The following is a 27,500-nucleotide window of genomic DNA, read 5'->3' on the forward strand; positions in this document are numbered from 1 at the left end:
TTGGATGGTGACCGCTCTCCTCGGCGTTGATTCCTTGGGAAAGGATCTTTACCATAATTTCCTCAGTCTACTCAGCTGTAAATGAGTACCTATTCTCGATGGGGTAGGGTCCAGCTATGGGTTAAATAGCAAAACTCAGCAATGATGGAAAGAAATTAAATAATAAACGACAACGACGTAAATGGAACATCTGGCAACAGAGGAGCTTCGTCCTGCAGCCAGGTATACAAACCCAATCGACCGGGAGGACGATCAGGTACTTGGAGGTCGTCATACAGCAACTGACCACCACAACGACAGTAACCAGCAACCAGAGACTGGAGCTACAGAGCAAACCAGAAGAAGAAATGGACAAAGAGAAGAAAATAAGAAATATGGAGATGCTACATCAGAAGCAACCCTACAGGAAGAGGATACAGGAGAAGACTGGTCAACATCTGAATGAGAGAAATAACACCTCAAAGAGAACAGAGGCTGGCAGACCAAGTAAGGAAAACATAAAGAAAAGAACTGGTCTCACAACAGAAAGAGAGGAACTGGAAAGAGAAATAACACCCAACAACGAAGGACAAGAAGACAAACTAAGAGACAATGACACAGAAAACGACAGGAATGATGAGCTACCAAACAACGACATAATGAGGAAACACCAATGTAACAGAGAGGTTTGAATGGGTGGAAAAGATCAGACAATCGGTGAAGCCAGATACAGAAAGAACAACGATCCCTCTCTGAAAGCCTTCAACACAGAAGCTAAGGGAAAACAAGTGAAGGTAATGAAGAATAATGAGACTAAGCCTCACCACCAGTATCACAGAAACAAACAACCTGGCATATGCAGGAGCAAGACTAGTAATAGAACTCATGGGGATACAAACACCAACACCACCATCACAACCAACCCAACAGAAACCAAACAGCAACCGCCTTGGAAAAGGAGCTTGGAAAAACAAGTCATGGTGATGAGATCTGACTTGAGTAAAGTGAAAGAGATGGCAGAAAAGAGGCTAAGCAAGAAAACAAGAGAGGAACTGGAGAAATACAAAGAACAGGAGAGATGGACTAAACAACACAATAGAAGATATAAAACAGAGGCTTAAACCCAAAGCACATACAGGATCAACGGTGCATGAACAGGAATAAAGGATACCAACAGAACAAACTCTTGAACCAACCAGAAAAGACTATACAGCCAACTAAGAGGGGAAGACAAACACCAGGAAATTCCTGAAGCTGAACCAAGTAAGAGATTGGGAAAACATATGGAAAATCCGGTATCACACAACAAACATGCAACACGGCTCCAGGAAATCAAGGCAGAAGAAATGGGGAGAGTAAAACAAAGATTCACCGAGATCACGACAGACACTGTCAGACACCAACTAAAGAAAATGCAACTGAAAGCCCCAGGTCCCGATGAAATACATGGATACTGGCTCAAAAAACTTCAAGGCCCTACACCCCACGAATAGCAGAACAACTCCAGCATTGTATCACAAACCACCATGTGCCCAAATGGATGACACGGAGAACATCCTAAGTACAGAAAGACAAGAACAAGGGAAATATAGCAAGTAACTACAGGCCTATCACCTGCCTACCAATAATCTGGAAGTTACAGTTACCAACAGGTATTATCAGTGAAAGGCTACACCGTTACCCACCAACAGGAAGGCTGCAGAAGGAAGTGTAGGGGCACAAAAGACCAGTTCCTAATAGACAAAATGATAATGTAGAATAGTAAGAGAAGGAAAAGCAACTTAAGCATGGCATGGATTGACTACAAGAAAGCCTTCGACATGATACCGCACACACTAGTTAATAGAATGCCTGAAAATTTATGGGGCAGAAAAACACCATCAACTTCCCTTAAAAATACAATGGCAACTGGAATATACTTAGCAGGTTTAACATCAGGAGAGGGATCTTTCAAGGCAAATCACTGTTCCCACTACTCTTCGTAGTAGTCATGGCTCCCATGGCAAAAGCACGGCAGAAGATGGATGCTGGTACCAACTCAAGAAAGGAGGCAACAGAATTAACCATCTGATGTTCATGGACGATGCTGTATGGTAAGGCATCAAGGAAACAGATACCCTAACCTAGACTATGGATTGCATCTGGGGACACTCAGGATGGAGTTTGAATAGAAAATGCGCCTGGTCAACATACAAAAGGCAAAAGAACAAGGACTAAGGGATAAAGCTTACCAGACGGGAATCGGGAATAGCTTCAAACACATAGATGAGACAGGATACAAATACCTGGGAATAGTAGAGAGGATACAAAACACCAAGAGATGAAAAGACACGATCAGGAAAGAATATATGCAGAGACTTAAAGCGATACTCAAGACAAAACTCAACACCTGAAACATGACAAAGTCATAAAACACATGGGCAGTACCAGTAATCAGATACAGTGCAGGAGTAGTGGAGTGGACAGAAGGCTGAGCTCCACAGCATAGACCAGAAAACTAGAAAACACATGACAATACACAAAGCATTACACCCAAGAGCAAATACAGACAGACTATACATAACACAGAAGGAAGTGGGAGAGGATACTAAGCATAGAGAACTGCGTCAACATCGAGCAGAGTACTGGGGCAATATCTGAAAACCAGTGAAGGCGAGTTGCTAAGGAGTGCATGGAAGAAAGACTGATAAAAGTAGACGAAGACCTAGAAATATACAGACAGGAGAATGAAAACAGAACAGACGAATGGCACAACAAACCAATGCACGGACAGTACATGAGACAGACAAAAGAACTGGCAGCGCTGAAACATGGCAATGGCTACAGAGTAAGAGAACTCAAGAAGGAAACAGAAGGAATGCTAACAGCGGCACAAGATCATGCCCTAAGAACCAGGTATGTCCAAAGAACAATAGATGGAAATAACATCTCGCCCATATGCAGGAAGTGCAATATGAAAGACGAGACCATAAACCACATAGCAAGCGAATGCCTGGCGCTTGCACAGAACCAGTACAAAAGAGGAATGATTCAGTAGCAAAAGGCCTCCACTGGAGCCTGTGTAAGAAACACCAGCTAGCTTGCAGTAATAAGTGGTACGAACACCAACCTGAGAGAGTGATAAAAAAAGATCAGGCAAAGATCCTCTGGGACTATGGTATCGGAACAGATAGGGTGATATATGTGCCAATAGACCAGACGTGACGTTGATTAACAAAATCAAGAAGAAAGTATCACTCACTGATGTCGCAATACCATGGGATACCAGAGTAGATAAGAAAGAGAGAGAAAAAATTGATTAGTATCAAGACCTGAAAATCGAAATAAGAAGGATATGGAATATGCCAGTGGAAATTGTACCCATAATCATAGGAGCACTAAGCACGATCCCAAGTTCCCTGAGAAGGAATCTGGAAAAACTAGATACGGAAGTAGCTACAGGACTCATGCAGAAAAGTGTACTACTAGAAACAGCGCACATAGTGAGAAAAGTTATAGACTCCCAGGGAGGCAGGACGCAACCCGGAACCCCACACTATAAAAACCACTTAGTCGAATAGAATGACTGTGATGGACCAAAAAAATAATATAATATAATAATAATGATAATACTAATCTGTAACCATGAAACGATTAGGCTTGTTTACGAGCAGCTATTTTCAATATGTATTATTTGGCATTACCTATGATGAATACTCTCTCTCTCTCTCTCTCTCTCTCTCTCTCTCTCTCTCTCTCTCTCTCTCTCTCTCTCTCTCTCTCTCGTTGAAAATTTATTGAGCATCATACAGGTCATCAGTATGCATATCCAAAGGCTTTATGAAAGGCCTCATAAAAACATGGTTTAATGTCCTTCTTTATTGGTTTTAGACAACAATAACAGAATTTTTGGGGGTGGGGAATCCCCACACCCCCACCCCTATGGCCCCAACCCCACAACAACAACCTGGTTCAGGTCATAACGATAAAATAAATTACATATTAAATCTATAATGACGATGAGCAGTTATAATAACGATGATAATGAAAGGTATGGTCAGATAAATAAACAAATAATAAAAACCAGTGATAATGGACACATAATTATATTATATATAATAGTGAAAGCATTAATACCATTATGTACAAAAAAAGGTAATCCTTTGTTTTTCATCTTTGTTTGTGATTCTTTTTAAAGACGAGATCTGTAAACAACTGTTTTCCAGCACCTGTGTCCCGGAGTGTGTTTACACCTTTGGACTATTGATTAGGAGGTGTGACAAATTCTCTCTCTCTCTCTCTCTCTCTCTCTCTCTCTCTCTCTCTCTCTCTGAGCTTATGGTTTTTTTGATGTGTTCCCCACGGCTTTTGTTGAAGTGGGATCGTTATGATGAGCGGAAATAATATCATTATAAAAAGTTTTAATGAAGAGAATAGTGTTGAATCTAGAAAAGATATACCATCCTTTAATTCGTGTGCTACCATTTTGTGATGAATGATGTATTGTGCTAAATGTTTTTTATATATATATATATATATATATATATATATATATATATATATATATATATATATATATATATATATATATATATATATATATAGTATATATAGTATATATATATGTATGTATGTATGTACCATTTGTGATGAATGATGTATGGTGCTAAATGCTATTATATATATATATATATATACTGTATATATATATATGTATGTATGTATGTACGTACATACATACATACATACATACATATGTATGTGCATGTATTTATAGTGTGTTATATATGTATCATCTTGTAAGTTAGTATTTGTGCATTAACTTTATTTTTTCTCTACTCCCGTATTGTTCGTATGCCTTTCTTTCTAGAAATAGGTCATTGGCCTCAGGAAACTTTCCCTGTGAATATCTGGGTCCTCAGAATAACAATTCGTTCCGGACGCCATTAACATTCGGGGGCGTTCTCTTACTCACAAATTGCCCTTTATTTAATTCTTGGGGATATGACGCCTTCGTCCATCCTAAGAGCTGCTTTCCCCCCTCCCTCCCCCGCTCCTCCATCCCTCCATCCTCTCCCTCCTTTGCTTCTTCCTCCTCCTCCTCCTCTTTCCCCCTCATCCCGTCATCCTCTCCCTCCTTTGCCTCTTCCTCCTCCCCCTCCTCTTTCCCCCTCCCTCCCCATCCTCCTCCTCAGCTGTAAATGGATATACGTTCGTCCTTTCGAGGACATTTCGAAACAGATAAGGTACAATTCTCACTTCAATGCCTTTCCATTGTAGTGGACGGTGCCATTTTACTCGATCGTTCCGGCGCCGGTTTAATGTCAGCGCGTCATCTGGTCGTGCTTAGAAATTGCCGTTTTTGCCGTCAAATAAGTTTAATACTCAGATTTTATGGTTGCCATTTGTTTCTCTTTTACATGCCGTTCTTGGCTTGTTAGGGTTTGCTGCTACTGATCATTGCCTGATAATTGTAATATGTTACATAGAGTGCAGGACGTATCTTTTTTATTTTGATGTATGAAATTTCGGCCATTCATCTCTTATGCAAGTGAAAAGAAGGAGTTGGAGTGGGTGGACGGCGAGATAAAGCCATCTAGAAAATAAAAGAAATGAAGTTCAAGGACCTGAAGGTGGAACTGAGAAAAAACTCCACGTTTGCACCAAGAAGTAACAGTTGCAGTGTTTGGACAACAGCAGTGAAAAACGGAAGAGTTTAAAAAGTGGGTGCAGTTGGGGCTGAAGGGACGCTGTTAGCATTATTTAGCAATGCCTACAGTGCACCAATTTAGGTGTACTGACGGCAGTACCTTCCTTCGAGGAGTGTCTCTTTTATGACTGCCTAATGTCAGAGATTTGCAAGTCACCGAAAACGATTGTCAGAAATACGCGTAAACAACTGAATTTGATTATTTGGAGCAGTAATGATATGGGAAATTCAGTTTATTGTCAGTGAACTAACAAAGTATAATAATAAAAGGCAGGGTTATACTGCAAGTGATATCGGCGGTCGAATACTGAATGACCAAATATGAATATTTTTTCTCTCACAAATTCCTTTACCTTTACATTTCTACAGAGAATAAAATCGCAATGAAAGAAGATTGTACCACGAAGAGTTTTCCTTTTTGCAAAGAAAACTTTGTCTATGGGAATTGATAAAAATTTGTTTAGTATAGAATAAAATCGCTAAATAATCATGGTCAGTGTGGTTTTGCAGCGATGTTTCATGTTAAAAACCACTAACAAAATTAAAACCTCTGGAGGAGTTTTTCCCATGAAGTACAGTAGATTTGATTAATCTCCTCGTTTTCATGGAAAAGAAACAAGAGGCCACAGCGATCATCTGAGCCATCTTGTCCTTGGACCCCTATTGTGGCTCCCGTAGTGAGGTGCTGTCGTCAGTGCACCTGACGTGGTGCACTGTAGGCATTAATGAAGGTTGTTTGACGTGTCCCTTCGGCCACTAGCTGCACCCACTTTTTAGCCTTTCTTTCGTCTTGCTGTCCAACCACTCCAGTTCCCTCTATTCAGTGTCTTAAGCTGAATGACTGCAAGTACCCCAGAACTTGGGTTATTTTCACAAATCATCCCTCATTGTGAATCCACCCTGGCTCCTGGGTTTGAAGATGATTGCATATAAATTTGACAAACTGGTCAATGCTAGTCTTGAGAAGGTTTCCAAAGATTTTTCATACATATATGTAAAATTTGAATCCCTATTGTGACTCCATTCTGGCCTTGATTTCACTATTTCTAAATTATCTCTACTTGCAAGGAGTCTGTTATCCCGATTAGAAACATTTGAACCCCCTTACCCCGAGGATCCATCCCGACAAATTTGCTTGAAGATAAAAAAAGTAAAAATTTGTGCCAGACATACAGTACGTACATACATACTTACGGAATATTGACAAATTTGGATAAAAAAGTTCACCAGCTTTCACCTCAGGTGAACTAATAGGAAACCAAGAGAAACTTATGATTTAATTAATTCCATCCATAGTGTTTCATATATATACATATATATATATATATATATATATATATATATATATATATATATATATATATATATATATATATATATATATATATATATATATATATATATGTGTGGTGTGTGTGTGTGTATATATATGATGTATGTATGTATGTATGTATGTATGTATGTATGTATGTATGTATGTATGTATGTATGTGTGTAAGATAGGCAACCCACTCCTCTCTCTGCACATACCTTACACAGGGCTTGACACGGGGAGCAGTTAATTTATGTTACTTCATAAACTTTACGAATAGCGAGGTGGCACGCTTAGTTTGCAATTGTAAAGTGAACTGGACATTTGCAAGGCTCAGGGGTTCACGAAAATATGAATGACATTTTTTGGATTTCAAATCGGTCAAGTTCCTGCACTATCAAGAAGGTAATTATGCCGTGGTGTTCTTTTTATGTTTATTACTCTATTGTTCATTGCCAGCTAATTCAGAAAATGATTAGCGAATTTATGGCACGGTGTGTATTTATGGGAATTATCATAAAGAAATATCATAATCAGTCCTTAGAAGACTTGTCAGCTATGGCTTTGTAAGTATAGAGAAGCAGTCATTTGGTTATTTAATCCAAGCACTAGTATGTATTCATTAATAAATCAACATCCTCAATACACTTGAAAAAATTGATTCACCTTCCTTTCTCAATTTAGGCGTTTACCATGTATCTACTCACACGAAGTAAACTAGCATGGAATCTCGTGTAAAGTGAATTATATATATTGTGAATTTCCCGGGGAATGGTTAATGGCTGATTACGATAATTAGGACAATCAGGGTTCATTATAGGAAGCAGAGCTTTCCACTTTGTCTTCCTTTGTTTTTCTCATTATCTATTAATCTCCTCATCTGGGAATGAGGGTAAGCGGGTGATTTTCCCCTCAGAAAGGTTGCACCAGGGTAAAAAGGAAGGTTAAGACATTTATGTATTTTCTTAGTTACTTTGAGAGTGCCGAACCTCTGTTTTTTTTTTTGGGGTGGGGAGGAGCCAGTGAATTACAAATATCTATGGCACCCATCTTGTACTCGAAGTGAAAATTATTAGGACCATAGCAATACCAAGTTTGGAACGACCATTTCTTGAAGGAAACTAATTAGTAAATAGTATGAAAAGAGGTTACTACACAGAAACAGATAGGTCGGCGATCTGAGTAGTTTATTGTGAGGTTCTCTTTACTCATTTTCACATCTCCAAGTATGTGCTTGTGTTGGTATTGCGTCCGCGGGCCCCCTCCCCCCCCCAAAGTACCTTATAACGGATCATCGAATAAGGCAAATGGTCCATGGTCAATTGAATAGAACAAGACTGAGCACAAGTTTGGTTTGCGTTAATGTTCGATTCTGTTGATGTTGATGAGAGCAGTAAGCCTATCCGAATATGACATGTTGTTGTATCCATTTATTACGTATGTGAACGGATTTAGACGCTTATGCATTTCCTCTCACTCTCTGTAAGTGAACTCGAAACTTTAAAGGTCATGCTTGCTATTGTACATCCTCTCAACATCGTTTCTTGTTTTCGAAATCTCGATAAACAATCGAGCTTTCCTAGGCATACTTGATTCATTATTGTTTGTCGGCGTGTGTTGTCAGTTTTTCTCAAAGGTGTATGTTATAAGGTATGAAACATTTGCACGGGCAATTGTATATACAAAATATACCATACCTCTCTCTCTCTCTCTCTCTCTCTCTCTATATATATATATATATATATATATATATATATATATATATATATATATATATATATATATATATATATATATATATATATATATATATATATATATATATATATCAGACATGATCACCACATTTGTTACAGTTAATAACGGGACCTCACTGAGACAAGATGGTATCTAGCGGAGATTTTTATTCAAAACGAGTTACAAGCTTTCAAAGACTATTTTGTTTTCATCGACTGGTGGCTACCAGACGATGAGGACAGAATAGTCCTTGAAAGCATGCAAATTATTTTGGAGAAAAATTTCTGCTAGATACCATCCTGCTTAAATGAGGTCTCATTATATGTACACATTATATATATATATATATATATATATATATATATATATATATATATATACATATATGTATGTATATATATACATATATATATTCCAAAGTTATCCATTTTACAACAGGTTAAATTTGTTATCTTTTTGTTATAGTGCATCGTATTTCAGTTCACTTGCCTTTCTAGTTGGTTGATTTATAAAAGTTAGGCTTTCAAGCCAAGCATTGCTGATAATGTTGCTGTTATTGTTGCGTTTATTGTTATAACCTCTCTTATGTCCTGTTTTTCTTGAGGATGATTATTTTGTGCATATCTTTTGTTCATCGCAGTAATTTTCTCTTAATATCACAATTTACTTTAATGGCGCTTTTGATCTTTGATGAGGCTGGTGATTTTCTATAATGATGATGATGATGCTGCTGATGATATTAGTGACTTAATTACATACTCTCTATGCTACAAAGACCCAGTATCATATTTTTCTGATTTGGACCCTAGAGTCCGACACCAATTCCCCCAAAGTCCCTCCACCCACATTCTCTCTCTCTCTCTCTCTCTCTCTCTCTCTCTCTCTCTCCTTCTTAATGTCCACACAGACGTGGGCTTTTAATTAGTATTGGGAAGCGCAGGGTTTCATAAAGTCCCTTTTCATGGAGTCCCCTTTTCATAAAATCATTTTCTCATAAAAGTCACTTTTTTTCCTGCATGCAACGACGGTTCTTTCATGACGCATTCAAAATAAGGAGCTGTTAATTATGTTGTGAGGACATCAAGACGGATTTTCACTCTCTCCTCTTTTCTGCTCACAGCGAAGATTCATTATTTATTTAGAATCTCCATTTTCAGGATCTAATTTTTGCTTCAAATTATGCTTTCCTCGGCGCAGCGTGGAGTTACCGAGAATTCACAAGTCACAGCGTATGCTTTAATGCAGACGTCTGTTGTGAGTTATTGAAAACAAGCCAAAAAGAACAAAGGAAGTGCGAGATAGAAAGAGAAAGAGTGTGGAGGGGTAGGGGAGGATGAGGACTGAAATTTATAGAGGTTGTAGACTGCCTCTTAAGAGATGTAAGTCATAGGAAGAGTAAGGAAGTAATGAGCAGGACCAGAATTACAAAGTCCAGAGGCTTTGAATGAGCAGTTGCCGAACTGTTCAAATTAGGGACTGCAGTCTTGATTAACTGATTACAGACTTAACTCGGTAAATGCTTAAGCAAGTGTCTTTGTAGGTGTTATATTGCTACCTGAAAGAAAAAGAGGAAGTCTTACCAAAACCTACTGAAACACATAGTCTTTTTAGTATGAAAGCAGAGCGCTAACACGCTGAAGGGCATCAACATGCACAGAAAAAAAAATCATTTTTAGATACTAACTACTTGGGTTACGGAGCGTTTATAATATAAGTCATTAATCGATCCGGTGATAGCTTCAAGCTATTTAGTTGATATAAACTTTGCAAAAGATATTGCACAGACGCCTCCGAATCATTTCATCTTTAACGGTGCAACCTTCTCTTCATGATTAATTCATGATATTTCACTGTTTTTATTGGAAGTTGGCTTAGGTTACAAGACATTGGGCTTTGTGATCAGAATATTAAATGTACTTTGAGTATATGGGCCTTGAAGAATGTACAACTGTTTGAGATGTGAATATCAGTTAGATTACATGAAAATGAATATTTTTGAAAGGTAGTACGAAACCTGCCACTGCTGTCGTAAAAAATCAAAAATTCGTAGTTTTCAAGACAGCACCAATAACAAAAAAATCCCAGATATATCATTTTGTTAACGCTCGAGAAGTTAAGCGAGCATGTGAATTATGACCTAGAGTGCCTCATGCCGTGGTCATCTTTAAAAAGAACAGAGTGTTCTACGAACCGTCCGTTTTGAAATGAGAAGAAATGGCAAAGGTCATCGGGAAACTCAGCACGAGGAAATATCTCTGGGTCATCCGCGAGAGACGCTGCACAAAAGTCAGCTCTTATTTAGGGGTGTTTTAGGGAGTGTATTGTTAAGGATATTCAGGAGGACTTTGCTGGCTATAGGTATAGACAATTTGTTATCAGTTTTGAACGTTCACACTTCATTATTCCTCTGATTATCAGAGTGTCATTTATGTGACTTTTTTATTTTTAAACAAATGTTGGAATCGCAGTATCATTGAGCATCGACTCCAAAAATCATTTATACCAAAATAATGTGAACGATAAACAAAATCAATTATTGGAAAGACGGTTTAAGGAAAGCTACATTCAGGCACATCTCTGGCACAAATAACTACTTTTGGGATTTGTGGGTATATACAGTAGATCCTTGTAAAGAATACAGTCAGAGTGGGATCCCATGCACTGTCTACTGCAAAGTACCGTCTAACCTTTCACGAGCTTTTATTTTAAAGGAAAGGCGGTGAGATACTGCGCAGATTATGTTAACTTACATGACTGTACCTGCGTACCTGGTTTGTACAGTACATTATTATGTGCAGACGTGCATACAGATTATATTTGCACGCATTCACACATTTAAATATACGTTCATACATACACACACACATATATACTGTATATATATATGTGTGTATATATATATGTGTGTGTGTATATATACTATATATATACATATATATAAACTTTAGTATGTAAATTGTATTTTGAAAGAAGTAACACTGACGAAGTCGTAATCTGCATTTTTATTTTATTTTCTCTTTATAATATCTTTCAAATACATCATTTTCTCTTAAAGAAAAAAGTAGGTGAGTGAATTTTTGTTTATTTTGAATTATCTTTTTACATACATTTTAGACTGCTTTGAATAAAATTAGCAGTTTAATATTACGAACAAAATTATGACCTCTTTCATTTTTTTAACAACAAGCATTAGACATAGTTAGCAAGCCATTATGTAGAGCTCAATTATGCAGAGGTTTTGAGAGTAAGTAGAATGGAATAAAGCGGCTAATAAAAATCGGCTTTTGTTATCATTCCATGATCCCCGTCTTTTATTTTTCATTTTAAATTAGCAGCGAATGTAATTATCCTGAACCTCACTGAAGTCTTGAACTAAATAACCCAGATAGTATTTTCACTTTGGTTTCCTTGGAGCTTGATTTTTGTAATGTTCTCTTGAACTGTTGACAGTAGCTGCAAGATCAGCCTATTATTTAGTCATTAATTTATTTTTCTTAAATTACTGATTTAGAGGAAGTCTCAATTATTGGCTACGCTTTGTTGTGCATGGCCTCGCCTCTGTTCATTGGAAACTAGTCCCCGTAGGGGTGGGGGGTGGGGGGGGAATAGTGCCATCAGTGGACCTCACGCGTTGCACTGTAGGCATTACTTGTTCTTTGCGGCGTCCCTTTGGGCCGCAGCTGCAACCCCTTACATTCTTTTTACTGTGCCTCCTGTCTTATTCTCCTTTTTCCCTTGTTTCATATTGCAACTGTGAAGTTTTTCTCCTGTTACACCTTTAAAACCTCCTTTACTCTCAGTTTCCCTTTCAGCGCTGAATGGCCTCATAGGTCCCAGCTCTTGGCCTTTGGCCTAAGTTTTATATTCCAATTCTAGTTCCAATTAGAAACTCATACTTTTATATAGTGTCGCGACGCAGCAAAATGTAAATTTCTCTGAAAACAGGGTATCTAGATTCATTCCCGGAGAAAGATGGCGATGAAGCAATCTTTTTATTAACTATAGCAATACTTTCAATTAAGAAAGAAATGTCGGACCAACCACGATGATGATAAAAATGACGGTTATTTTGTGCTTGCGTCAGTAGCAGTTGTATTGATGGATATAGCCACAGTGCCTGAAGCGCATGAGGTCATCGTTGATATCTTCAGTACTTGTGATGACGCGAATAACGATTATGACAGTGATAGCAGTAATGATCGTTTCTTTAATGTCTGTGATGACAGTAATAAGAGGGATGAAAAGGAGGGGTGATAAAACGCGGCGAAGAGCACGTGGATAAGGAGCGGTGTACTCCCCCCTCGGCCAGGTTTTTTATTATTGAGGGGATATGACAAGGGGAACTTCTTATTAAAAAATGAGACCTGTGAAAGGCACGTCCCTTTTGAAGCAAATCACAGGGGGATACCTATATAAACAAGAAATGGGGTTAAGGGCGCTCCCTCTTCACTGTAAATCGGCGGGGAAGGCTCCGTAGACACACACTCTGAAGCAGGAGGAATGTGTGTTCTCTCCTCCTTCTGGAAGGATAATTATCCTGACCAGAATAACGATGTGTGTCACAGAAAAATAAAAAGGACAGGAGGAGGTGGAGAAAGAAGACCTAGAACGAAAAGGAAGAGGAGGCGGAGGGAAAGAAGAGATGTGGAACGCCCTTTGGTATCTGTTCCATTTTAAAGTACTTTGATAGCTATTGGCCGAGGCTCTCATCATCTTTGAGGACAGTTGCTTTTACCGTCTTGGCTTAGAACTGGGAAAGGTATTGTCAATAATAAATGAACTCGGGAGGAGGGGTCATGGTTTCATCTCTCCGCTTGAAGTGTATCCTTTCAAAGGACCTGTGCCACTATAAGTGGTCTGAGTTTCTTGGTACAGGAATCATCCATGAAGTGTATTGAACATTATCAGACCTGCACGAGAAGAATTTATTTACCTGGGTTGATCTGTATAGCATATTTGAGAAGCCAGGAACACTTGTTAATTGTTTTATTGATTAATATCTTAGAGTCTTATTGACTGGGACGCCATTTAGGCTTATGGTCATTAATTTAATTTCGGTATTGCTTCATAAATAGTCCATATCTTGGTTCCTTTGTTGAATTATAATTTAAAAGATATGAATATGTCTCATAAGACAAGATTTTTTTATTGATAAGGATACATTTGTTAATTATGAGAATGGAATTATGTTACGAAGTAATTGTAATGAAAATATTAATGGATTTATGATAAAGGACAATCTGTCAAAGATAAGAGCTATTTAAGCTGTATTCTTCTGGTACAAAAAAAAAGACTAGTAAGGTAAGTGAACATAAAAAAGATGAAAATAAAATAGTCCCGCACAATAAGAGTGCAACCAAAGAATCAGTCTCAGATAATTTGGTCTGTTATAGTAGAAGCAAAGTCACCAAGGTATTAATTAAGATTATTAGTTTGAAAGTTTTGTGAAAAGTATCAACACTAGATGTGAACCAGCAATAATCCAAATAATACTCTACCATTTTTTGGGGAAAAGGAAGCCACAGTTTCTCGTGATTTTGTTCAGAGATAAGATCTGGGGAGGCTAATGCCATCCAGACTGGAGAACGATATTCCAACATTGGTAAAAAAAAAAAAAAAACTGGAGCATGTCAATATAGGGGGTCTTTAATACTTATACCAGTCATACCAACATTATTAAGTTAAGTGTACCTTAGTTTAACCAAACCACTGAGCTGATTAACAGCTCTCCTAGGGATGGCCCGAAGGATTAGACTTATTTTACGTGGCTAAGAACCAATTGGTTACCTAGCATTGGGACCTACAGCTTATTGTGGAATCCGAACTACATTATATCGAGAAATGAATTTCTATCACCAGAAATAAATTCCTCTAATTCTTCATTGGCCGGCCGGAGAATCGAACGCAGGCCCAGCAAAGTGCTAGCCGAGAACGATATTGACCCGTCCAACGAGGAACTCACCAACATTATTAGATAATGTGTTTTTTTTAATTGCTGTGGTAAAGAAAGCCTGTAATAACAAGTGTGGCGACAGACAGAGGATATTATACTGAGTAATTAGGACAAAGGTAGAAATGTTATTATCGCCATATTTAAGAGTTAAATATCATCAGGTGATCTATGTAAGTGCATACACATTATGTTGTCAATGTGTCTTGAAAATCCAGTGCGTATATGAGTTCAGCTTATAATTACGTTGATGCTTATTGGAATCATGGAATCATCCCAATTTTGACGGAGCGATTCTCATATATATATATATATATATATATATATATATATATATATATATATATATATATATATATATATATATATACAGTATATATATATATATATATATATATATATATATATTATATATATATAAAAAACTTATACTGCATATTTTTTAATGAGTTTCGTAAAATATAAGAGGGGAAACAATTGAAAAGGAAAGGGGCCATTGAGATTCAATTAGAAGAGGAGAAAACATCATATAATGCTATATTTCAGCATATTATACAACATAACCACGGAGTCAGTATTAATGCAACGAAGATAACTCCCATAGGAAACATTAAAAGAAAGATTGGTTGAATCCCTAAATATTCAAAATTTTGACAGTATCAATAAATATCAATGCAACAATAAACTGGACACATTTAGTAGCGGGATTTTAAAAACACATTGCACTTATGTCAATAAACTGTTTATTCGTAGACCACCTGATGATATGTAGCTCTTAAATATGATAAGTGGTAATCTGCTTTATGTTATCACGCTAACTTCTTGTACTTCCATTTTTATGATTGTTTGTCTTATCGTTTTCACTTTGCCTTTCATGACTGTTTCGTCATTTGTATATTCGGAGAGAGGGAGGAGGGATATTGGCCCTTTTAAAGCTAAATAAGTCTTTCGAATGATTTGTCGGTCATTTTATATTTTATATTTGTCATTTCGTATCTTCCGGCACGGGAATCGTTTTTGGTTATTGCAAGTGCTGGACACTGGAAATAACCAAACTTTAGGACTTTTAATCGAGAAAAAGAACAGAAAATGTCTGTCAGTAAATAATTGATGCTGAAAAGTTTAGATTTTTAACAAACTTAGAGTATACATATACACATACATATGTGATGTGTGTGTATACATTCCTTACGTAGGATGTTACCTGAACATTCATGGCACTGCAGGGGCTTATTCCGTGGGTAGTGGTCAACTTCATCGTCGGTGAATAATGAATCGTGTAAGCTTTTACCCGGCGCTTCAAACCATGCAAGAATCATGGAGGGTTTTGGCGTGAATGCCAGAGGTGTTGCAAAAGGTTCGCATGAAGTGAACGTGTTGCACTGACCTTAAATTAAGCAACAGACTGACTCCATTCCAACTTCTTATTTTGGAAGGAAAACTGCACATTTGTGAATTTTTTGTAAGAGAGAAAGATAGAGAGAGTGAGTGAGAAATTACTGTTAAAAAGTTCTCTCTCTCTCTGCATACTTAGTTTGCTAATTATCATCTCTCTCTCTCTCTCTCTCTCTCTCTCTCTCTCTCTCTCTCTCTCTCTCTCTCTCTCTCTCTCTCTCTCTCTCCAGATACGTTGTTTGCTAACGACATCTTTGTCACTAAAAATTGCCTCTCTCTCTCTCTCTCTCTCTCTCTCTCTCTCTCTCTCTCTCTCTCTCTCTCTCTCTCTCTCTCCAGATACATTGTTTGCTAACAACGACATCTTTGTCACTAAAAATTGTCTCTCTCTCTCTCTCTCTCTCTCTCTCTCTCTCTCTCTCTCTCTCTCTCTCTCAGAACAGGAAAGAGACATGGGAAAATCCTTATTATTACCCATATTAGATAATGGAGATAATATGCAAACCATCATAGTGATGAACGCGCAGGGTCTAGTTTCGAGTAACTCAAAAAGAAAGATAGAGTTCTTAGAAGAACTAACCCAAAATGAAAAAATAGAAATATTGAATATAAGTGAAACCTGGTATTCCCAAGAGACTGGTAATGATGACCAGATAAAGGGTTTCCAAACTTATAGATCAGAGAGAAAAATAGAAATCAAGGGCGAACCGCGATATATGGGAGAGATGCCAATCAAGGAAAATCTGTGAGAAATATAGTAACACAGAATGTGAATTAATAGCGGTAGAATTTGAATCTGAAAAATTAGTGAACATTGTAATATATAGACCCTAATACTAAAGAGTTTGACATAATAATTGAAAAATTGGATGAAATATGTAGAAATCACAAGGACTGGACTATACTCCTAACTGAGACTTTAACTTTCCTTTTGTAGAATGGAAAGAACGAATAGAGACTGTGGTTGTATTTATACATATAAAAGAGAGCAATAGTAGTGCAGAAGATAAGAGGCAATTTGAAAAGCTATTAGATATGCTACTAGAACATAACATTCAGCAAATAAATCACCTACCAACAAGAAAGGATAATATTTTAGACCTAGTATTTGTGAATGAGGTGAACTATGTTAAAGAAATAATAGTATATAACACGAGTATTTCTGGACCATAATGTCATAGAACTAACAGTCCGTTCCAGAACATATAAAAACAAAGAAAAGCAAGAGACGAAAAAATGGGAAGGATATGGAAAATACAATTTCTATAGTAAGAATATAAATTGGTCAAAAATAAATGAAGAATTAAACAAAGAATGGGAAAACATATTTGTAAGTGATGATATACAGGTAAATACCGATATATTATATAAAATATTAGAGGAAATAGTGGAAAAATATATACCGAAGAAAAAAGTAAGCATCAGTCACGAATTCCAAGAGACAGAAGGATCTTGTTCCAGAAAATTAGAAAGTGGAAAAAGCTCTTGCAAAAGAAAAGAATGCATGGAAAGTGATGGAACTAAAAAGTAAGATAGAAAATGCAGAACAAAAGATTATACAATCAAAAGAAAATGAAAATGGAACCTAGAAGAAATGACACTACAAAATATCAAGCAAAACCTAAAATTTTTTATTCATATGCAAAAGATGAATAAAATAAGAGTAGAAATAGGCCCTCTAAGAATTGAAGGGCGATTAACGAATGAAAAAAGGAAATATGTAACATATTAGCAGAAAGATATAAGAGTGAATTTACACCTAGAATTGACAATGAAGATAATGATACAGAAATAAGAGATGAAAATACTGAATACTTATCAGATATAGATATTACAGAAGCCGATATTTGCAGGCTATTAATGAAATTAAAATGGATCAGCAGCAGGACCAGATGGAGTACCTGCCATATTGTTAAAGAAAGTGGTTCATTCAATCGCAAGCCGCTAGCAATATTATTAAGACAAAGTATAGATACAGGCAAGATTTATGATGAGCATAAATTAGCATATATTACTCCTACTTTCAAAAGTGGTTCAAGACTAGAGGCAAGTAATTATAGGCCTGTGAGTCTGACATCTCATATTATGAAAGTATATGAAAGGGTAATGAAAAAAATATAATGAAACATTTAATGAAAATAGATTGTTCAATATAGGACAACATGGTTTTGTACCGGAAAAGTACGCAAAACCCAACTGTTAGTCCACCATGAAAGCATATATAAAAATATGATAAATGAAAAGATACAGATGTGGTTTACCTAGACTTTGCAAAAGCTTTTGACAAGGTAGATCATAATATATTAGCAAAAAAATTAGAAAACATAACATTGTTGACAAAGTAAGAAGATGGATAAAAGAATTTTTGCAAAATAGAAAACAGATAGTGATTGCAAACGATGAGAAATCGGATGAAGCTACGGTAATATCCGGTGTACCACAGGGTATGGTGTTAGCTGCATTGCTGTTTGTGATTATGATTGCAGACATAGACAGTAATGTTAAGGACTCAGTAGTAAGAAGTTTCGCAGATGACACAAGAATAAGTAGAGAAATTGCTTGTGATGAAGATAGGAACTCGCTACAAAGAGACCTAAACAAAATATATAAATGGGCAGAGATAAATAGGATGGTATTTAACTCTGATAAATTTGAATCAATGAACTATGGTGATAAAGTAGGAATGCTATATGCATATAAAGGACCTAATAATGAGACAATCACAAACAAGGAAGCAGTTAAAGACCTTGTGTGATGTTGAATAGAATATGTTATGCAATGATCAAATAGCAATTTATTGGCAAATGCAAGCAAAAATGGGAATGTTGTTCGGCACTTCAAAACAAGAAAAGCTGAACACATGATTATGCTTTATAAAACGTACGTACGTAGTCCACTTGAATATTGCAATATAATATGGTACCCACACTACCAAAAGGATATTGCACAAATAGAGAGTGTACAAAGGTCATTTACAGCTAGAATAGAAGAAGTTAAGGACCTTGACTACTGGGAAAGACTACAATTCTTAAATTTATATAGTCTTGAAAGGAGAAGAGAACGCTACATGGTAATTCAAGCATGGAAACAGATAGAAGGAATTACCGAAAACATCATGGAACTAAAATTATCAAAAGAGCAAGCAGAGGTAGATTAATAGTGCCAAAAACTATACCAGGAAAATTAAGGAAAGCACACAGGACATTAATCCACCACGCACCAGCATCGATAATGCAGCGTCTATTCAATGCGCTACCAGCTCATCTGAGGAACATAACAGGAGTGAGCGTAGATGTGTTTAAGAATAAGCTCGACAAATATCTAAGATGCATCCCAGACCATCCAAGACTGGAAGATGCAAAATATACCGGAAGATGCGTTAGCAACTCTCTGGTAGACATCAAAGGTGCCTCACACTGAGGGACCTGGGGCAACCCGAACGAATTGTAAGGTCTGTAAGGTAAGGTCTCTCTCTCTCTCTCCAGATACCTCGTTTGCTAACAACGACATCTGTGTCACTAAAAAATCCTTTGCTCTCTCTCTCTCTCTCTCTCTCTCTCTCTCTCTCTCTCTCTCTCTCCAGATACATTGTTTGCTAACAACGACATCTTTGTCACTAAAAATTGCTTCTCTCTCTCTCTCTCTCCAGATACATTGTTTGCTAACAACGACATCTGTGTCACTAAAAAATCCTTTGCGCTCTCTCTCTCTCTCTCTCTCTCTCTCTCTCTCTCTCTCTCTCCAGATACATTGTTTGCTAACAACGACATCTGTGTCACTAAAAATCCCTTTTCTCTCTCTCTCTCTCTCTCTCTCTCTCTCTCTCTCTCTCTCTCTCTCTCTCCAGATACATTGTTTGCTAACAACGACATCTTTGTCACTAAAAAATGCTTTGTCCCCCATCTCTCTCTCTCTCTCTCTCTCTCTCTCTCTCTCTCTCTCTCTCTCTCTCTCTCTCTCTCTCTCTCTAAAATACGAAGAAGGGGAGAATTCTTAGAACTATTTTTTGTTTTCGTTTAACTTTGCATAAAAAAGTAAGAGAAACTCCGTTCACACACAAAAGTTTTGGCAGAATTGCTTCGGTGACTGGAGGCTTCCTTTCCTGGTATATAAGAGAGAGAGAGAGAGAGAGAGAGATTAAAACTGGTTCACTCATACATACATCTATGTGTGTGTATGTGTGCGTGTGTGTAATGTAACCTTGCTTTCTTGGTGTATTCAAATACGTTAGAAGTTCTATACCAGGGGTTCTCAAAGTGGTCGATATCGACCCCCAGGGGTCAATGGGCCATCCAAGGGGTCGGTGAATAGTCAGGGGGTAGAAAGGGGGTCGGTGAATGTTCGCTGCTGGGGTCTATAGGACCAATGAAGCCTCCGATTTGAAATTCTCGTTAATTAATAATTTGTAAAAATCTGACTATCAGACCTCATTATATTAAAGAAAATGTTATTACTTTCTTGAATTGAGTTATCTCTACAACTTGATGAGTCAACTTTTGGCAGCTCCAACCTTCTCATGGCCTATCTGAGGTATTACAGTCAAAGTCAAAAGGACATTATTGATGAATTTTTGTTTGCCAAATATCTCACAGCTGAATCAGAAGGTGAAACAATTTTACAATTTTACAATGCGTGCAGCAATATTTTGAAAAGTACAATATACCTCTTAGTAATATTATTGCAGTGACCACTGATGGTGGGTCGGTACAGACGATTTATAAGCCTACTCAAACAAAAAGTGCCTGATGTACGTACCATACACTGTGTACTGCACAGACAGCATCTTGTAGCCAAGAAATTCAGTGATGGACGGCATGATGCCTTGAAAATATGCATCAGGGCAATTAACAAAATCAAGGCACATCCACATGACTCACGATTGTTTGCACTGCTGTGCGAAGAGAATGATAACATGCATAAGAAATTACTCCTGCACATTAAGGTAAGGTGGCTGTCTAGAGGTCACAACTTGCAAAGACTTGTTGACTTATACGACTCAACTGTTTAGTTCCTGGCAGATGCGGACTCATCTTTATGTGAAGAGTTGAAAAAATGCAAAAATTCCCTGTTCTATCTGGCAGACCTCTAATCTAAATTTAATGAGACACAAAAACGTTTGCAGGGTAAAGGTGTTAACATCATTCAGGCCAGGACTGGGACTCCAAGGCTAGCTTAGCTTGTTTAGAGCTGTCACGTAAAGATTTTCAATATTTTTCAAACTTGCAACAGATACAAAGTGAAAGCATTTCTGATAAGATTTACATGACTCATCTGGAGAATTTAATTGAAGACTAAAAAGCGCTTTGAAAACCTGGAAAAAATTAAAATGCCAGAATGGATCCTAACTCCGTTTGATGTGTTAGAAATAAGGAATGCAGATATTGCCTCACACCTGGAGGATGAATTCATTGACATGTCTGTGGACCTGGAAGCAAGTGCCTTGTTCAGAAGAAAAGGCCTCCGTGAATTTTGGATCAACGAGAACAACGTTGCTAAATGTCCTCAGCTTCGTGCAGTGGTTGAGCCATTTTTACTCGCTTTCCCAAGTTCATACATGGCTGAAGCTGGTTTCAGTCATGCAAATGCAGTTTCAACAAAACAGAGGAGCAGACTGATCCTGGAAGAACAAGGTGACAAACAGCTGAAGTTCACCAATCTGCAACCTAATATCAATATCCTTGTTGAGTCCCACCAGGCACATCCTTCACATTAATGAGATCAACAGTGGAAGAAGAAAATGGCATGTTGCACTGAGGATTAAGTTACATATACTCGTACAGTTAAAGTTTTAAACATATTTTTTTACTATGTGTTAACTTTTTATCATACTGCGTGTCAGGTACTAAACTAGTACTACTCAAATTGATTTTGACATTGGTGTTTTTTTTTTCTTGAATTATTAAATGCTAGGGTAGGGGGTCGATAGAAAATTTGTAACCTCATTGGGGGTCGACGAGTTAAAAAGTTTGAGAACCCCTGTTCTATACGAACTGTTGCTTCTTAGTTATGATGGCGGCTGATTGAATTAAAAGACCATTTTCTTTTATTCCACAGCAAGTAAATATCTTTTCAAGTAGGAACACAAAAAATATTATGTTTTAATTCTAAATGTCAGAAGTGCACTTTTTCCATTAACGTCTGTTTTCCAGGTGAATTCTCTCTCTCTCTCTCTCTCTCTCTCTCTCTCTCTCTCTCTCTCTCTCTCTCTCATATGACTACTTATTTTTGTCTGCATGCATCTTTTGTTGATTTTTTATCTTCAGTTTTACATGTATATTACTCTACTCCTCTTCGTTATGATTTCAAATTTTCTTTTGTAAGCAATTGTTTTAGCCTGTATTATGTGAATGTTTACTCATGCTGATTAATGATAATGAAAAAGGTACGTTTATAATTGGAGACATTTCATTGTTATTTTTTACTGGTAAAGTATGAGCATTTGTATAACCTGAATCCAACAAACGATATACAAATGCTTCATTGAATTTATCATTCATTACATCATTTCGTTTTCATCTAACCTTTTTGCTCTTCGACTGTAAATTCTCATCGTCTCTTCCCTTTTTTTTTCGTCTGCAGGTCTCATCCATATGCCTTCGAAGTCTGTGGACGACGGGGAGAGGCCCTCCTTTATCTGAGTGGCCAGAGCGAGACGGAGACGCAGAGATGGATGGCCGAGATGAGGAACATCTTGTGGCCTCCCAACCACCTGGACGCCATCAGCAGAAGTAAGTGTTATTGCGCGTTTGTCTCATTTAACCATTATTATTATTATTATTATTATTATTATTATTATTATTATTTAGAAGATGCACTTTATTCGTATGGAACAAGCCCACAGCGGCCATTGACTTGATATTCAAACTTCCAGAGAATATAGTGTTCACTGGAAAGGGGCAGCAGACGGTAACAGGAAATACAGAAAGAAGAGACAGTTGTTAGAAAAGAGAAAATAAATTAACAAATTAATAACTAAATAGATAAAAATGTAAGTAAATTATAAAATACTAGGAGAATTGCTTTAAGGTAGTAATGCACTGCATCTCCGCTTAAATTTTTGTGGTTCCGATTGCACAACATCCTCAGGGAGACTGTTCCACAGTCCAGGGGTGTGAGGAAGAAAGGACCTCTGGAACTGAGACGTTCGACAGCGAGGCGTATTTACTGCAGAAACTAAAAAGTAGATAGGTCGTTGGGTGAATGTTTTTCATGGTTCTCATTTTTTGTAATCTTGAAACTAGTGTTTGCTTAAATTAACAGATAAAATCGTACAACTGGTTATTCCCTCGCCTTATCAGTTAATATAAAAGTCTTTGCAATCAAAACTTTTTTTTTCTTTTTTACATGGAGAGGTGCTGATTTTCGTAAATTAATCCTTTGTGTTCTTGGTACCAGTTACTACAGAATATTATGCAGATATTTGGTCTTATTTACATTAGTTTTTGTCTAGTCATCATAAGGGTTATCAAGTTCTCGTGTAAAACTGTAGAGTTAATGGCCCTCAGACTTGACTTCACTCTCTTATTAACGTATGCTGTTTTGTCAAGTAGGCTACTATCCTTTAATGGAAAACCAAAATTAGGTCAGGGTAATGGAGGATTAACAGGCACTCAAAAGTCATCAGAAATACCCAGTATTTTAGAAAACGTCCTCTTGAACTGTCTGAATAACGATGACAGTGATGCATCTTCACGATGGTGGCAGTTTGTTGATATATCTCCATATCGGTGACAGTACTGATGCATCTTTGTCCTCGACAGTAACGATGTATATTCAATGTCAGGGTTGCCATCTGGCCGTTTTTGCGGCCAAATTTGTCAAATTTGGCCATATGGAAAACTCTCTGGCCATAAATTATTAGCCATCGACGGCCAAACAATTTGGCCGAATTTTGGCCGTATTGTTTTCAAAATGATTACATTTCATGTAATATCATTTATCTTTCATATGTTATATCTAATTTTTATTTCTAATCAGTAAAATATCAAATGAAATGACAGTATAGTGATGTAACAACCACGTAACCTACTGGCTATGTTGTTTATTGACAGACACATACAGTACAAGTGTATGTTTACTACATGTTCAGTACTAGATAAGTGATGTAACAGCAACGTAACCTACAGGCTATGTTGTTTACTGACAGACACACACAGTACAAGACAAGTACGCGTTTAGTATTAAATAAAGAAATGCATCGATTTAGATACATTTCTAGCTTAACTTGAGCATCAGTGTGAATTTGAACCTGACGTTTTAAACAGCCAAAAGGAGACTTTATAAAAAATAGTGCTGTGATTGGTGATTGATTACCATTATGTCATTAAGTAAACCTAAGTGGAAAGGGAAGTTATGATAGTGGGAGGAAATACAATAAATCATGGGAAGAGAAATTTGTGTGGTTAAAAAGAGCAAGTGAAGGTAGTGAAGATGCTTATTGTAAACTATGTAAGACTACTATTGCTCCAAAGGCTTTCGACTTGCTGATCATGAAAAACCAAAGGGCACATGAGCAGGGTGAGTTTCCAGCAATGTCCCAGACATTGCCAGTGAAAGTCTTTAATAAAAAGACGATGAAAAAAGCGTGTTGAAATAGAACTTGCAGTTTCCTTTGCTTGCCATTGCACAATAGCTAGTGTGGATCATGGGGGAAGTAATAAAAAGAAATGGTAAAGGTAGTATATTAGAAAACATTCAGATTCATCGTACTAAATGCAGCAAAACAATTTCAAAAGTCGTTTCTCCAGCACTATTCCAAGAATTTAAAGATGATGTACAGGGGAAGAAATTTTGCGTACTTATTGATGAAAGCACAGATGTAGCTACTGAGAAACATTTGTGTATTGTAATTAGGTATTACAGTGAATCAAAGTCTACTATTGTGACCGAGTTCGAGGCCGCACCCGTTGTTGGAGCAACTGGTCATGAATTATTTGTGACTTTGAACAATACCCTGGAAAATATGGGGCTTGAAATGGTCTAACTGTGTTGGGTTTGGGAGTGATGGGGCTTCAGCAATGATAGTGAACACAATTCTGTTTGGTCTAGGGTAAGAGAGAAATCACGTAACTGTCAACTCAACAAGTGTGTCTGTCACCCTCGCACTTTATGTGGAAAAGGCATTTGACAAATTACCCTCTAACTTAGGATATTTGTTACATGAAGTTCCTAAATGGTTTAGTAAGAGTGTCATACGAAGAGAAGCTTTCAAGGATCTGTTTAAGGTTATGGATGCAAATGAAGAAAGAAAAGGACAACCCTTCCATTTCAAAACTCTCAAATACACGATGGTTGGTCAGAGGAAAATCATATATAATATTCTTGTAAACTGGGAAGAGTTGAAGGCATATTTTTCAGTTGTTTTTACCAAATGCAGATGCATCCTGTCGCTATAAAGCAAGGGAAATCTTTAATATGTTAAGAGATAAAGTAAATCTCTTTATACTTTCATTTTGTGTCACCAATCGTGACAGATTTTGAAAGACTTAATGCTCTTTTCAAGCTACCGATGGTGATCCTGAAGGCTTGGTAAAAGAATTACTTTTGATTCATAAAACTCTACAATATAGAGTACTTAACAAGAGGGGAGAACTTTTACCAACAAAGGATATCGACTATGGTGCTAAATTCACCAAGGAACTGAATACATACATAGAATTAGAAAATAACTCAAATGAAGTGGTAAAATTGCAGATGAGATTAGGCACCGATGTTCAAGTTTCCTTTTGAGGCCTTAAAACAAGTGGAAAATAGGCTCCCAGCATCAACAGCAATATTCCAAGGCCTCAGTGCATTCTCTCCTAGCAAGGTATTGAGCCAAACTGACTGTGTGTCTTTTAAAGATCTTCCATTGCCCCACTTAAGAAAAGATAATGAGGATGGCATAGAGCAGCAATACAGGAAAATATTGCATTTGCCATGGGCAGAAGAGTCTGTTTTTAATGGTGAGATTCCAAAGGAATCGGTTCCTTTTGGTCCGGGGTCTTAGGGTACAAAATTCAACTGGGAACCAGCCTTTCAAAGAATTAGGAATTATGCAATAGCTTGCCTCACAACACCCATAAGTAATGCTGTTGTTGAAAGAATCTTTTCCTCTGTTACTTGCGTTAAGACAAAACTACGAAATCGAATGAGTACAGCAATGTTGAGGCGATCCTTAGAATCCGTACTCATCTCCAGTTTCAAGGAAATGTTGCAAGGACTTTAAAGTAAATCAAAACATGCTAGAGCTTTTCAATTCGGTAAATATGTATGAGAGGGAAGAGTCAGAGGGCGAAAAATGCAGCCGATATCCTTGCAATTTGAATATGAACTAATGAATAATCTCTAGTTAGAAATATGTTGTAATCATTGCTAATATAATGTAAAACAGTAAAGAATGAACAGTTAAAGACAGGGAATGGAATTATTAGAAATATAAGAAGTATTAAATAAAAGAACTGAAATTGTTTCATATCTTTGTGATAGGCTATTTACTAAGTAATTGTAATTCATTATAACTACACCCGTCTTAATTCCTTATAAATAAACGGAAGGTAAGAAGACTTCTTTCAATAAATAACCTTAAGAATAAACGACTGTAGGCTATACGGGATTAGCCTACTCAAAAATACAATACTAGTAATATGCGATCTCTCTCTCTCTCTCTCTCTCTCTCTCTCTCTCTCTCTTTCACATGCCCATAAAAAAATACACATATGCATTTAATTAATTTATGCTCATACTTGTTTGTGTGTTTGAATGCATACAATGTGATACTAACTGCATGAGAGTAATGACAATAGATAAATGTAAATTCATGGCAAAGAAGTGAAGGATTAATACCTGATTTAGGCCTGCTACTCATGCATATCTAATTAATAGCCTTTTATACTACATACTTACATCTGCATTACTAATAATAATAGGCTAATGATAGTAGTTAGTGTAATAAAAAAAAATAATATTTGGCCGTATTTTGGCCGTAAACCATAGTTGATTTGGCCGGTTTGGCCGTCATATGAAAATAATTTGGCCGTAGGAGATTTTTCCCATCTGGCAACCCTGATATTCATATTGATGATCGGATTATGCATCTACGACGATAGCATCGCTGGTGTATCTCGTGGTTGAAGCTTCGTAAGTTTCGAATTTCATTTATTATTGATGCAATTTAGGGAAATTTCTATCTAATGAAGGACGTGTCGCCCAGTTCTCCTCGTGCTGCTGGGAGAAAGGGAGCTGGGGTTTCGGTAATACATGTACACGTTCGGTACCGGTTCGGTACCGGGGTCTAAGCGATGTCAGGCAGGGCAGCCGGTCGAGGTTACGGCCTACCCCACCGCCAAATCAAGGTCCTTCAAAGAAGGCACCGTGCTTACCCCATATAAAAATGGGTATAAAAGCACGTTAAAACGAAGAAGAAGAAGAAGGACGTGTTCGAAATATTGGTTCAGGTT

At 37.1% G+C, this 27,500-nt stretch overlaps 1 protein-coding gene and 1 pseudogene across 1 annotated transcript in view; both read left to right on the forward strand.

The window, feature by feature from the left end:
• LOC136843651 (uncharacterized) overlaps positions 1–27,500 on the forward strand; it is a 512,877-nt gene that overhangs the window by 438,048 nt on the left and 47,329 nt on the right. Inside the window, exon 6 of the mRNA XM_067112195.1 lies at positions 22,642–22,790. Coding sequence (XP_066968296.1) covers positions 22,642–22,790 — 149 coding nt within the window. The remainder of the gene's footprint in view (positions 1–22,641; positions 22,791–27,500) is intronic.
• LOC136844290 (uncharacterized) lies at positions 23,557–25,791 on the forward strand (annotated as a pseudogene).

The sequence above is a fragment of the Macrobrachium rosenbergii genome, chromosome 12, assembly GCF_040412425.1.
Source record: "Macrobrachium rosenbergii isolate ZJJX-2024 chromosome 12, ASM4041242v1, whole genome shotgun sequence".
Classification (NCBI taxonomy): Eukaryota; Metazoa; Arthropoda; class Malacostraca; order Decapoda; family Palaemonidae; genus Macrobrachium; species Macrobrachium rosenbergii.